This window comes from Rhinoderma darwinii (assembly GCF_050947455.1).
Source record: "Rhinoderma darwinii isolate aRhiDar2 chromosome 2 unlocalized genomic scaffold, aRhiDar2.hap1 SUPER_2_unloc_37, whole genome shotgun sequence".
NCBI classification, from domain to species: Eukaryota; Metazoa; Chordata; class Amphibia; order Anura; family Rhinodermatidae; genus Rhinoderma; species Rhinoderma darwinii.
Genome location: NW_027461704.1, coordinates 142,489 through 155,883, shown reverse-complemented (window position 1 = coordinate 155,883; position 13,395 = coordinate 142,489). Strand labels below are relative to the sequence as shown.

The 13,395-nt window shown below is 51.8% G+C and overlaps 1 protein-coding gene across 1 annotated transcript in view; it reads right to left on the bottom strand.

Annotated features, from left to right (window-relative positions):
- Positions 1-677: 677 nt before the first annotated feature.
- The window catches only part of U2AF1 (U2 small nuclear RNA auxiliary factor 1), a 34,977-nt gene continuing 22,259 nt past the window's right edge, over positions 678-13,395 (bottom strand). The window contains exons 3-8 of the mRNA XM_075847261.1: positions 7,477-7,543; positions 7,354-7,403; positions 7,036-7,134; positions 5,279-5,412; positions 3,843-3,935; positions 678-1,013 (exon numbers count right to left, since the gene is read on the bottom strand). Coding sequence (XP_075703376.1) covers positions 839-1,013; positions 3,843-3,935; positions 5,279-5,412; positions 7,036-7,134; positions 7,354-7,403; positions 7,477-7,543 — 618 coding nt within the window. The 3' untranslated portion in view covers positions 678-838. The remainder of the gene's footprint in view (positions 1,014-3,842; positions 3,936-5,278; positions 5,413-7,035; positions 7,135-7,353; positions 7,404-7,476; positions 7,544-13,395) is intronic.

The following is a 13,395-nucleotide window of genomic DNA, read 5'->3' as shown; positions in this document are numbered from 1 at the left end:
GATCACATTATGTAGGAGACAGGGCACGTATAATCTGGTGACAGCCTCTTTAAGTAAGTCGAAACAACTTACTGCTGCGAGTTCTTTTCAAAACTTACCAGAGACGACTGCGCTCCAGACTGACCATCATCAATACCGGCGAATATCACACGCCGCACCAGAGAAGCAGCTGACCACGCGTGCCCTTGTCAGGACTCCGGAGTGGGGCAATGGATGTATTACACAGCCGCAGCCCCGCTCACTACATTCATGTGCTACTATACTACGGCCACACAGCTTAGTATCGAAATATATGAATTAACGGTATTGAACAGTTTGAGGGTGCACGGTATTGAAATTTCGATGAATCGCACAACCCTAGGTCCGGCAGAGACTTGCATATTAGGGCATCACGAGGAGGATGATATCCATCAGAAGAAAGAAGGGAAGACTCTCCGCCTCCTTCTGTCTTCAGTGACCTATAAGGGATTAGATGCTTTTTGACAGCTACGTTGGGGGGGGGGGGGGCGCTCACTGCATGGACAGCCATACTTACACTGCAGTCTATAGACTGCTTATAAAGACAAGTATGTGCGTCTCTTCACCAGGATCTCAGATGTAGAAGCCATCACACTGCAGCGCTCGCCGCCTCCACCCTTCATATAGCGACACCTCATGGAACAGACTGACACCGGCAATACTGGATCACTACAAATGTTTAATCAGAAGCCCGGCTCTTAGAAAAAAAAATGAAATACAATGAAATAAATCCCAGCAACCCCCCCCCCCTGTTGAGTGCAGCCCCCGCCGCTAACTCCAGTCACTGGAAATACCCACAACATGGAATAAAAACAGAGGCTCAGAAACGTCCCGACCTCTCGCGGTCTCTGGACCTCCGTCGATCTCTGTCACGTCCTCCGCCACCACGTCCTCCGCCACCAACACCACCACCGCCGCCACCAATACCACCACCGCCTCGGCCACGGTCTCTAGAACGAGAGCGACGTTCACGGGATCTGGAGCGGGAGCGATGCCTGAAAAAAAAAAAGACATTGAGCGTCTCAAGAGCAAAATACAAAGAAAGTAGGAGGTATACCAAAGACAAAGCCTCATTACCACACGGCCTGAAGGGGCAGAGGCCAGCGCAGCACCGGGCAATGATCCCACCATACAGGCCTAGAGGCAGAACCTAGACCCCCAGCGATCAGCTGTAATCTGTGGGGAAATCTTACAGGGAGTGTTCAGTTTCCCTGGAGCACCACACCTGGGGACACGAAGCATTACAGTGTCCTCATATCAATGTGCTGCCTATGTAATGCCAGACCGGACAATGTAACCGCTCTCCACTCGGACCCCACCTATTAACTCAAAATCCACTAATAGGATGTATGACAATGGGTTTTCTAGAGAGAGACAATCCCTTTAAAGCGTGCCTAACTTCTCAGGTGACTTTTCAGCATCAGCAATCACGTGTGTACATGAGGAATAACACGATTTCTGGCCATTATAGGACTTGTATTCTGCATTATTTCGTTTTCCCCTCTGCAGGCTCTATCTCAAATTCTCAGTTGTCTCAGCTATTGGGCGGAGCCTAATGATTATTAGGTCTTTTATATACTGCACACACAGATATAGGAGGGCAGGATTCTCCTCTGCTATCACATATATAGAGGCTACGGTAACATGGAGGACATCATACAGCAGTAAGGAGCAGTGTAGCTGAGAATCCAGCACTGGGGTAAGTTTTACATTTCACCAGCAGCGTGTCTGTGTTTCACTCTCTGCTCCTACTTCCTCCCCGTGCTCCCCCTCCCCTCTACATAGACTTGTGTAGGCAGCAGCACCTGTCTCTCTCTCTGCTCCCTCCTCCTTCTCTATAAACTTACATGGGTAGCGTGTCTATATCTCCTCTCTGCTCCCCCTCTTCTCTCCATAGACTTGTATGCAGTGTCCCTCTGCTCCCCTCCACATAGACTTGTATGCACTGTGTTTGTCATTCCCTTTGCTTCCTCTCCTCTCCAAAGACCTGTATGCAGTATGTCTGTTGCGGACTCACTCGCTCTGCTCCATTCTCCTGCTCCCCCTCCCTCTCCATAGACTTGTATTGACAGGCTGTGAAGTGACAAAGCCCCACCTTCTACAGCCCGTCTGTTACGAGGGATGGATTTTGGCGGACAACAGGGGGTGGACAGCAGATAATAGGAAGGGAGACACCTAGTGGCAGTAACGTCACACAGAATTCGAAAGGGATAAAACAACTAAATCTTAACAGTAAGTAAATGACAAAGTTGTTTTATATCAGGAATACTATTAGATCAGCAGAAGTTGTTTGATAAGTAAAGCCCAATGCACATGGCCGAGCCCATAATCACAGCCCGCGATTACAGGCACGGCTGGCTGCGATCAGCCACCCTCATTTTCGGCCCGTGCTCCCGTAAAAAGCAAAAGATAAGACATGTCTCATCTTTTGCGGAGGTTTTCTACGGCACGGACGCCTTCCCGCAAATATACGGGAAGGTGTCCGTGGTTAATAGAAGTGTATTTGTCAATTTGTAACTGCAGACCGTAATTACTGTCCACAATTACGGACAAATTTTACAGTCGTGTGCATCTTGCCTTAGTGTCAATTTAACTACTCAAGTACCATGAAACTGTAATGGAGATCGTAAGCTCCTAGGCAAAGAGAAGATGATACTTGTTGATCGGCTCTCGTGAGCAATGATTGGTTATGTATATGGACGAGCGATCATTACTACGATCGCTCGTCCTCATACATTTCCATCGTGTCGGCAGAGTTACATGTGCTGCCGACAATTATATTTGCTGATTGTTGCCCTGATTACACAAGGCAATGATAGGCAAAGAACATTCATATGAACGCTGGTTACTGGATCAGCCCCTGCAAGGCTCCGTTCACATCTGTGTCAGGGCTCCGTCCATGGGCTCCATCGGACCTGTCCGTCTGGGGAACCCACGAACGGTATCCAAACTGAAACAAACGGAAACTGTTGCATCATCGTTGATTTCAATGCTGACGGATCGGCTGAAATTGGTTTCCGTTGGTCACCGTTGTCTAAGGGTCCCGTCGTTTTGACGGAATGAACACTGTTATCGACTGCGCTATTCATTCCGTCAAAACTCTGGAACCCTTAAACAACAATGACAAACGGAAACCATTTGAACTGGATTCGTCACCATTGAAATCAATGGGGATGCCCTCGGAAACCTATGGTTTCCATTTAGTTTCAGTTTGGATTCCCCTGACGGAAAGCTGCGATGGAACGCCTGAACGGAGCCCCGACGCAGATGTGAACGAAGTCTAAAAGGATCTTAATACATGGTGTGTGAGAGAAGGAGATTCGATTGTGAGCTCCTGGGGTCAGGGATGTCGGCATTACATAAGCAACAGGAAATGCTAAGAAATAAAACTGATTCTCTCTGGAAGTAGAAGCCGGAGGCTCGTTTTTGGGTTGATAATGGGGACGTGGTCAGTCCGTCCAGCGCCTCCACGGATGAACATTAAATGACACAAATTGGAGAATAAGGTTCATCTCCGAGGCCAGGAGACGACTTTATACTTTATAGAGCTCAGACTCTCCGGTTCAGTCATAACTGGGGCAGGAGCATCGGAATAGCGGAAGAGAAGCAGCAGCCAGAGGCCATGCGTCAGCAAACATCGGAGAATCTGCTGCTCCCACCCAAACGTATGAATGAGGACGGAGGAGGGAACGGGAGTTACAGCAACAGGAACGGGCTGGACCCAAGTAACACCAGACCGTACCCTCAAGAGCTGACCTCTACTCCATCCCTAGGACAAAAACCACAGACATTTAAGGAAAATCGACAGAAGACGCGGCTCTTACTTCTTCCTGCGCCGGCCGTACAGTTCTCTCCGCAGCTCCCGGGAGATGGGCTTTAGATGCATGAAGTTACAGAAGCCTCCACGTGTGCACTCCCTGAGGACAGAAAAACACAATGACCCAAAGCACCAGACGCCTTATAACACTGCGGATAGAGAAGTGACAACATGAGGCAGCAGCCGGCACACCCCGACCTCATCACCAGGGGTAACACCAAAGAGACAAGTGACCAGATAATTCATCGAGATTTAGTACGCTTGCTCCCCCGGAGGCCGACGCCCACCCTCCGCCTGCTCCCCCGGAGGCCAACGCCCACCCTCCGCCTGTTCCCCCAGAGGCCGACGCCCACCCTCCTCCTGCTCCCACAGAGGCCGACGCCCACCCTCCGCCTGCTCCCCCAGAGGCCCTCCGCCGGCACCGCCAGAGGCCCTCCACGCGCTCCCCGAGGCAGACGCCCACCCTCCGACCGCTCCCCAGAGGCAGACGCCCACCCTCCGCCTGCCCCCCCAGAGGCCGACGCCCACCCTCCGCCTGCCCCCCCAGAGGCCACCGCCCACCCTCCGCCTGCTCCCCCAGAGACCGACGCCCACCCTCCGCCTGCTCCCCCAGAGACCGACGCCCACCCTCCGCCTGCTCCCCCAGAGACCGACGCCCACCCTCCGCCTGCTCCCCCAGAGACCGACGCCCACCCTCCGCCTGCTCCCCCAGAGACCGACGCCCACCCTCAGCCTGCTCCCAGAAGCCCTCCGCCCGCACCGCCAGAGGCCCTCCGCCCGCTCCCTGAGGCAGACGCCCACCCCCCGCCCGCTCCCCAGAGACCGACGCCCACCCCTGCCTGCACCGCCAGAGGCAGACACCCACCCCCGCCCTCTCCCCCAGAGGCCAACGCCCACCCACCGCTCATTCCCCCAGAGGCCAACGCCCACCCTCCGCCCACTCCCCCAAAAGCCAATGCCCACCCACTGACCGCTCCACCAGAGGCCGACGCCCACCCCCTGCCTGCACCGCCAGAGGCAGACACCCACCCCCGCCCTCTCCCCCAGAGGCCAACGCCCACCCACCGCTCGTTCCCCCAGAGGCCAACGCCCACCCTCCGCCCACTCCCCCAAAAGCCAACGCCCACCCTCCGCCTACTCCACCAGAGGCGACGGCCACCCTCCACCCGCTCCCCAGTGGCGATGCCCACCCTCCACCCGCTCCCACAAAAGCCTGCCCATCCTCCACCTGCTCCCCCAGAGATGATGACCACCCTCCGCCCGCTCCCACAGAAGCTTGCCCATCCTCCACCTGCTACCCTAGGCATGCCCACCCTCCACCTGCTCCCAAGGGATGTCCAGCATTTGCATGCTCCCCCAGAGGCTACACCCACCTTCTGCCTGGCCTCCTGGAGGTGATGCCCACCCTCCACTTTGCCTGCTCTCCCCTGGCCATACACTCACCCCATTTCATACTGACGACAGCAAGCCTCCCGGAAATCTGTTACCGGAGACAGCTCTGCATGGATGGGCTGGCCGTTAAACCACCGGTTATTCAGATCTTTCACAGCTTTCTCCGCATCTTCCTCTCGCCGGAACTGGAACCAAATCACATCTGTTAATATAATGGAAAAAGCTACAGAAAATATGACAAGATACAAGTGGAGGTCACGAGCCACAGACTGCGGGAACAAGCACTAAGTATTCCGGTGTCAGCATATAAATGTTATACTTCCTGCAGCAATTCTGCATTTTCAAGAACTCCGCTTGCTGCCAATTCACGAGAACCTTCATTGTTTACTTCCACTGGATAATAATCTGTCCACGGTCATGTGATAGACAAACAGGTGCGCGGCTCGTAACAAAACAGAACGGATAACTGTACAGTAACGAGCTCTGCATCTGTGAATCCATCACATGACAAGGACAGAGCTTCATCCTCTGGAAGTAAACAAAGTGGAATTACAGCAAGCAGAGATTTTGAAAACTATGTAGAATGGTTGCAGAAAGTATATTTAAAACTTTTCATTATACAAAGAATAACATGTATCTGCTGAAACGGGAATACAAGAAAGACTGGGAGGCAGGAACGTCAGGAGCAACCAGTCTAAGGAGCACGGATATATAAAGTGTAACTCCGGAGCAGCACTACTCAAGGAGTCCTGCCAGAAGAGCGTATACAAGGCCCTATAAAGTGTGAAAGCGGTTTTTAATCTCTTACTGATTACTTTACGATACAGCCAAAAGCCTGAGGCTGCACTACTGAAAGATCCTGACGACATGTCCTCTTCTCTGCCCGATGCAGTGTTGTGAAGGAGACCACGTGGGGATCTAAATCACCTTCCACAGGCAGGATATAAACATTCATGTCCATGGTGATTAGATATTTAATAAACCAAATCACAATAATGAGACAGATCACGAGAGCGATCCTAAGCCAACACCACGATGAGACGATACACCAGGTGCTGCAGCAGAGCCGGCACCAGGCGCCTGAGCCCGCCGGACAAGACGATACGCCAGGTGCTGCAGCAGAGCCGACACCACGCCTCAGCCCACAGGACGGAGGAGACGATACGCCAGGTGCTGCAGCAAAGCCAACACCAGACGCCTCAGCCCGCAGGAGACGATACGCCAGGTGCTGCAGCAGAGCCGACACCACGCCTGAGCCAGCCGGACGGAGGAGACGATACGCCAGGTACCGCAGCAGAGCCGACACCACGCCTCAGCCCGCAGGACGGAGGAGACGATACGCCAGGTGCTGCAGCAGAGCAGACGCCACGCCTCAGCCCGCAGGACGGAGGAGACGATACGCCAGGTGCTGCAGCAGAGCCGACACCACGCCTGAGCCAGCCGGACGGAGGAGACGATACGCCAGGTGCTGCAGCAGAGCCGACACCACGCCTCAGCCCGCCGGACAGAGGAGACAATACGCCAGGTGCTGCAGCAGATCCGACACCACGCCTCAGCCCGCCGGACGGAGACGACGAGACGCCAGGTGGTGCAGCAGAGCCGACACCACGCCTCAGCCCGCAGGACGGAGGAGACGATACGCCAGGTGCTGCAGCAGAGCCGACACCACGCCTCAGCCCGCAGGACGGAGGAGACGATAAGCCAGGTGCTGCAGCAGAGCCGACACCACGCCTCAGCCCGCAGGACAGAGGAGACGATAAGCCAGGTGCTGCAGCAGAGCCGACACCAGACGCCTCCTTGTCACTCACCTTCACATACACGTTCCCCACTAAATGGTCTCCCAGATTATCACACACATTCATCTCTTCCACTTCTCCGTACTTCTCCTCCATCTCCGTGAAGACTTCCTGTAGAATGAGGAAATAATGATAAAAAAACCCAGAGTGACCCCAAGAATGGAGGAGAAAGACACAGGACGGGTGACGCTGCAAGTTCTGATGTCAGATAGTCCCACAGACAGAGATCATGACTGACAGCTCAGCGGCCGTCACTGGCAGGCAGCACACGGCAGTGTGGATGATGAGGATGATGATGATATGGCGGCACCCCGCGCCGCGGCCTCTTACCTCAAAGAACTCGTCGTAATGTTCCTGCATCTCTACGTCACTGACCGCACCTGCAAAGAGAAGAGACAGCATTACCTCAGGAGCGCGGGGCACGACACAGCGCGTGCGGGTGGAGGTACTTACAGCGCAGGCCGTCCGCTGACTGCGAGGAGTTCTGTGGATTCCGGTAAATGTTGAGCAGAGCGATCGTCTGGAACAGAAGGAACCACAATTAACCCCTCAGTCACTGGCCTATTTTGGGCCTTAACCCCTTCGCGCACCTCGATGTGCTATTACGTCCAGGTGCGGGGGGGGATATGATGTATGGAGCTCCACACGGTGCAGGCGTCATCTGTGTTATACAGCAGACACACCCGGGACGAACAGCCGGGAGCAGCGATCGTTGTGTTCCCGGCTGTTTAACCCCTCAAATGCTGCAGTCAATCGCGACTGCAGCATCTGAGGCGTTGAAAAGAGGGGGACGGCCAGACAGCTCATCGCACCCCCCCCCCCCCGCCACGCAACGAGATCGGGGGTGACGATGGTTGTCATGGTAGCTCAGGGGCCTAATAAAGGCCCCTCGAGTTTGCCTTCACTCTGCCTGTGAAAATGACGATATACTGCAATGTGTACATTAGTATTGCAGTGTATTGTAGCAGCCATCTAACGATCGCTGGTTCAAGTCCCCCAGGGGGTCTAACAGAGCGTGTAAGAAAGAGGGAAATGTTTTTAGTAGTGAAAAATAAAAAGTAACAAAAAACACCTTTTCCCATTTTTCCTCTAGAGTAATGTAAAAAATAAAAAAGTAAACAAAGTTGGTATCGCTATTATAATATAGCGTTATTTAACGGACACGGTGAGCGCCGTAAAAAATGAAAATCAAAACCTCCAAAATCGCTAATTTTTTGGTCAACTTCGCACTTAAGAGAAACGTAATAAGTGATGATAAAGTTCTGTGTACCAAAAAACGACAGCTCGTCCCGCAAACAATAATCCCCCAAAGCGCTCAAATCAATGACGATAAAAAAGCTCCGGCTCTCAGGACGCGGCCACACAAAACTATTTTATTTTTAGCAAAAAGTTGTTTTTTTTCTTTAAAAGTAAAATATAAATAAAGCTGTATAAACGCGGGGTCACCGGAATCGTATTGAGCCAGAATAAAGTGAGCGTCGTTCCCGCCCCGCGATGGACGCCGCAGAAAGAAACCCCAATCATACAGCCACCCCCCGTCCAATCATCATACAGCCACCCCCCGTCCAATCAGCATACAGCCACCCCCCGTCCAATCAGCATACAGCCACCCCCCATCCAATCAGCATACAGCCACTCCCCTGTCCAATCATACAGCCACTCCCCCGTCCAATCAGCATACAGCCACTCCCCCGTCCAATCAGCATACAGCCACTCCCCCGTCCAATCAGCATACAGCCACTCCCCCGTCCAATCAGCATACAGCCACTCCCCCGTCCAATCAGCATACAGCCACTCCCCCGTCCAATCAGCATACAGCCACTCCCCCGTCCAATCAGCATACAGCCTCTCCCCCGTCCAATCAGCATACAGCCTCTCCCCCGTCCAATCAGCATACAGCCTCTCCCCCGTCCAATCATACAGCCACTCGCCCGTCCAATCATACAGCCACTCCCCCGTCCAATCATACAGCCACCCCCCGACCAATCAGCATACAGCCACCCCCGTCCAATCAGCATACAGCCACTCCCCGTCCAATCATACAGCCACTCCCCGTCCAATCAGCATACAGCCACCCCCCGTCCAATCAGAATACAGCCACCCCCGTCCAATCAGCATACAGCCACTCCCCGTCCAATCATACAGCCACTCCCCCGTCCAATCAGCATACAGCCACCCCCGTCCAATCAGCATACAGCCACTCCCCGTCCAATCATACAGCCACTCCCCTGTCCAATCATACAGCCACTCCCCTGTCCAATCATACAGCCACTACCCCGTCCAATCAGCATACAGCCACTCCCCCGTCCAATCAGCATACAGCCACTCCCCCGTCCAATCAGCATACAGCCACTCCCCCGTCCAATCAGCATACAGCCACTCCCCCGTCCAATCAGCATACAGCCACCCCCGTCCAATCAGCATACAGCCACTCCCCGTCCAATCATACAGCCACTCCCCTGTCCAATCATACAGCCACTCCCCTGTCCAATCATACAGCCACTCCCCTGTCCAATCATACAGCCACCCCCGTCCAATCAGCATACAGCCACTCCCCTGTCCAATCATACAGCCACTACCCCGTCCAATCAGCATACAGCCACTCCCCCGTCCAATCAGCATACAGCCACTCCCCCGTCCAATCAGCATACAGCCACTCCCCCGTCCAATCAGCATACAGCCACTCCCCCGTCCAATCAGCATGCAGCCACCCCCCGTCCAATCATCATGCAGCCACCCCCCGTCCAATCATACAGCCACCCCCCGTCCAATCATACAGCCACCCCCCGTCCAATCATACAGCCACCCCCCGTCCAATCAGCATACAGCCACCCCCCGTCCAATCATACAGCCACCCCCCGTCCAATCAGCATACAGCCACTCCCCTGTCCAATCATACAGCCACTCCCCCGTCCAATCATACAGCCACTCCCCCGTCCAATCATCATTCAGCCACTCCCCCGTCCAATCATCATTCAGCCACTCCCCCGTCCAATCATACAGCCACTCCCCCGTCCAATCAGCATACAGCCACCCCCGTCCAATCAGCAAACCGCCACCCCCGTCCAATCAGCATACAGCCACTCCCCCGTCCAATCAGCATACAGCCACTCCCCCGTCCAATCAGCATACAGCCACTCCCCCGTCCAATCAGCATACAGCCACTCCCCCGTCCAATCAGCATACAGCCACTCCCCCGTCCAATCAGCATACAGCCACTCCCCCGTCCAATCAGCATACAGCCACTCCCCCGTCCAATCAGCATACAGCCTCTCCCCCGTCCAATCAGCATACAGCCTCTCCCCCGTCCAATCAGCATACAGCCTCTCCCCCGTCCAATCAGCATACAGCCTCTCCCCCGTCCAATCAGCATACAGCCTCTCCCCCGTCCAATCAGCATACAGCCTCTCCCCCGTCCAATCAGCATACAGCCTCTCCCCCGTCCAATCAGCATACAGCCTCTCCCCCGTCCAATCAGCATACAGCCTCTCCCCCGTCCAATCAGCATACAGCCTCTCCCCCGTCCAATCAGCATACAGCCTCTCCCCCGTCCAATCAGCATACAGCCTCTCCCCCGTCCAATCATACAGCCACTCCCCCGTCCAATCAGCATACAGCCACCCCCCGTCCAATCAGAATACAGCCACCCCCGTCCAATCAGCAAACCGCCACCCCCGTCCAACCAGCATACAGCCACTCCCCCGTCCAATCAGCATACAGCTACTCCCCCGTCCAATCAGCCTCTCCCCCGTCCAGCCTACAGCCACTCCCCCGTCCAATCAGCATACAGCCACTCCCCCGTCCAATCAGCATACAGCCACTCCCCCGTCCAATCAGCATACAGCCACTCCCCCGTCCAATCAGCATACAGCCACTCCCCCGTCCAATCAGCATACAGCCACTCCCCCGTCCAATCAGCATACAGCCTCTCCCCCGTCCAATCAGCATACAGCCTCTCCCCCGTCCAATCAGCATACAGCCTCTCCCCCGTCCAATCAGCATACAGCCTCTCCCCCGTCCAATCAGCATACAGCCTCTCCCCCGTCCAATCATACAGCCACTCGCCCGTCCAATCATACAGCCACTCCCCGTCCAATCATACAGCCACCCCCCGTCCAATCAGCATACAGCCACCCCCGTCCAATCAGCATACAGCCACTCCCCGTCCAATCATACAGCCACTCCCCCGTCCAATCAGCATACAGCCACTCCCCCGTCCAATCAGCCTCTCCCCCGTCCAGCCTACAGCCACTCCCCCGTCCAATCAGCATATAGCCACTCCCCCGTCCAATCAGCATACAGCCACTCCCCCTTCTCCGGTTGTGTCACAGCCAGAACTGTGTACTCCTCACATATCACATATATCCTGATGTACTCCTCACATATTACATATATCCTGATGTACTCCTCACATATTACATGTATCCTGATGTACTCCTCACACATTACATATACCCTGATGTACCCTCACATATTACATATATCCTGATGTACTCCGCACATATTACATATACCCTGATGTACTCCTCACATATTACATATATCCTGATGTACTCCTCACATATTACATATACTCTGATGTACTCCTCACATATTACATATACCCTGATGTACTCCTCACATATTACATATATCCTGATGTACTCCTCACATATTACATATACCCTGATGTACCCTCACATATTACATATATCCTGATGTACTCCGCACATATTACATATACCCTGATTGACTCCTCACATATTACATATATCCTGATGTACTCCTAACATATTACATATATCCTGATGTACTCCTCACATATTACATATACCCTGATGTACTCCTCACATATTACATATATCCTGATGTACTCCTCACATATTACACATACCCTGATGTACTCCTCACATATTACATATATCCTGATGTACTCCTCACATATTACATATACCCTGATGTACTCCTCACACATTACATATACCCTGATGTACTCCTCACACATTACATATACCCTGATGTACTCCTCACATATTACATATACCCTGATGTACTCCTCACATATTACATATATCCTGATGTACTCCTCACATATTACACATACCCTGATGTACTCCTCACATATTACACATACCCTGATGTACTCCTCACATATTACACATACCCTGATGTACTCCTCACATATTACATATATCCTGATGTACTCCTCACATATTACATATACCCTGATGTACTCCTCACATATTACACATACCCTGATGTACTCCTCACATATTACACATACCCTGATGTACTCCTCACATATTACATATATCCTGATGTACTCCTCACATATTACATATACCCTGATGTACTCCTCACATATTACATATACCCTGATGTACTCCTCACATATTACATATATCCTGATGTACTCCTCACATATTACATATACCCTGATGTACTCCTCACATATTACATATACACTGATGTACTCCTCACATATTACATATACCCTGATGTACTCCTCACATATTACATATACCCTGATGTACTCCTCACATATTACATATATCCTGATGTACTCCTCACATATTACATATACCCTGATGTACTCCTCACATATTACATATACCCTGATGTACTCCTCACATATTACATATACCCTGATGTACTCCTCACATATTACATATACCCCGATGTACTCTCCACATATTACATATATCCTGATGTACTCCTCACATATTACATATACCCTGATGTACTCCTCACATATTACATATACCCTGATGTACTCTTCACATATTACATATATCCTGATGTACTCCTCACATATTACATATACCCTGATGTACTCCTCACATATTACATATATCCTGATGTACTCTCCTCACATATTACATATATCCTGATGTACTCCTCACATATTACATATACCCTGATGTACTCCTCACATATTACATATATCCTGATGTACTCCTCACATATTACATATATCCTGATGTACTCCTCACATATTACATATACCCTGATGTACTCCTCACATATTACATATATCCTGATGTACTCCTCACATATTACATATATCCTGATGTACTCCTCACATATTACATATATCCTGATGTACTCCTCACATATTACATATATCCTGATGTACTCCTCACATATTACATATACCCTGATGTACCCCTCACATATTACATATATCCTGATGTACTCCTCACATATTACATATACCCTGATGTACTCCTCACATATTACATATACCCTGATGTACTCCTCACATATTACATATACCCTGATGTACTCCTCACATATTACATATATCCTGATGTACTCCTCACATATTACATATACCCTGATGTACCCCTCACATATTACATATATCCTGATGTACTCCTCACATATTACATA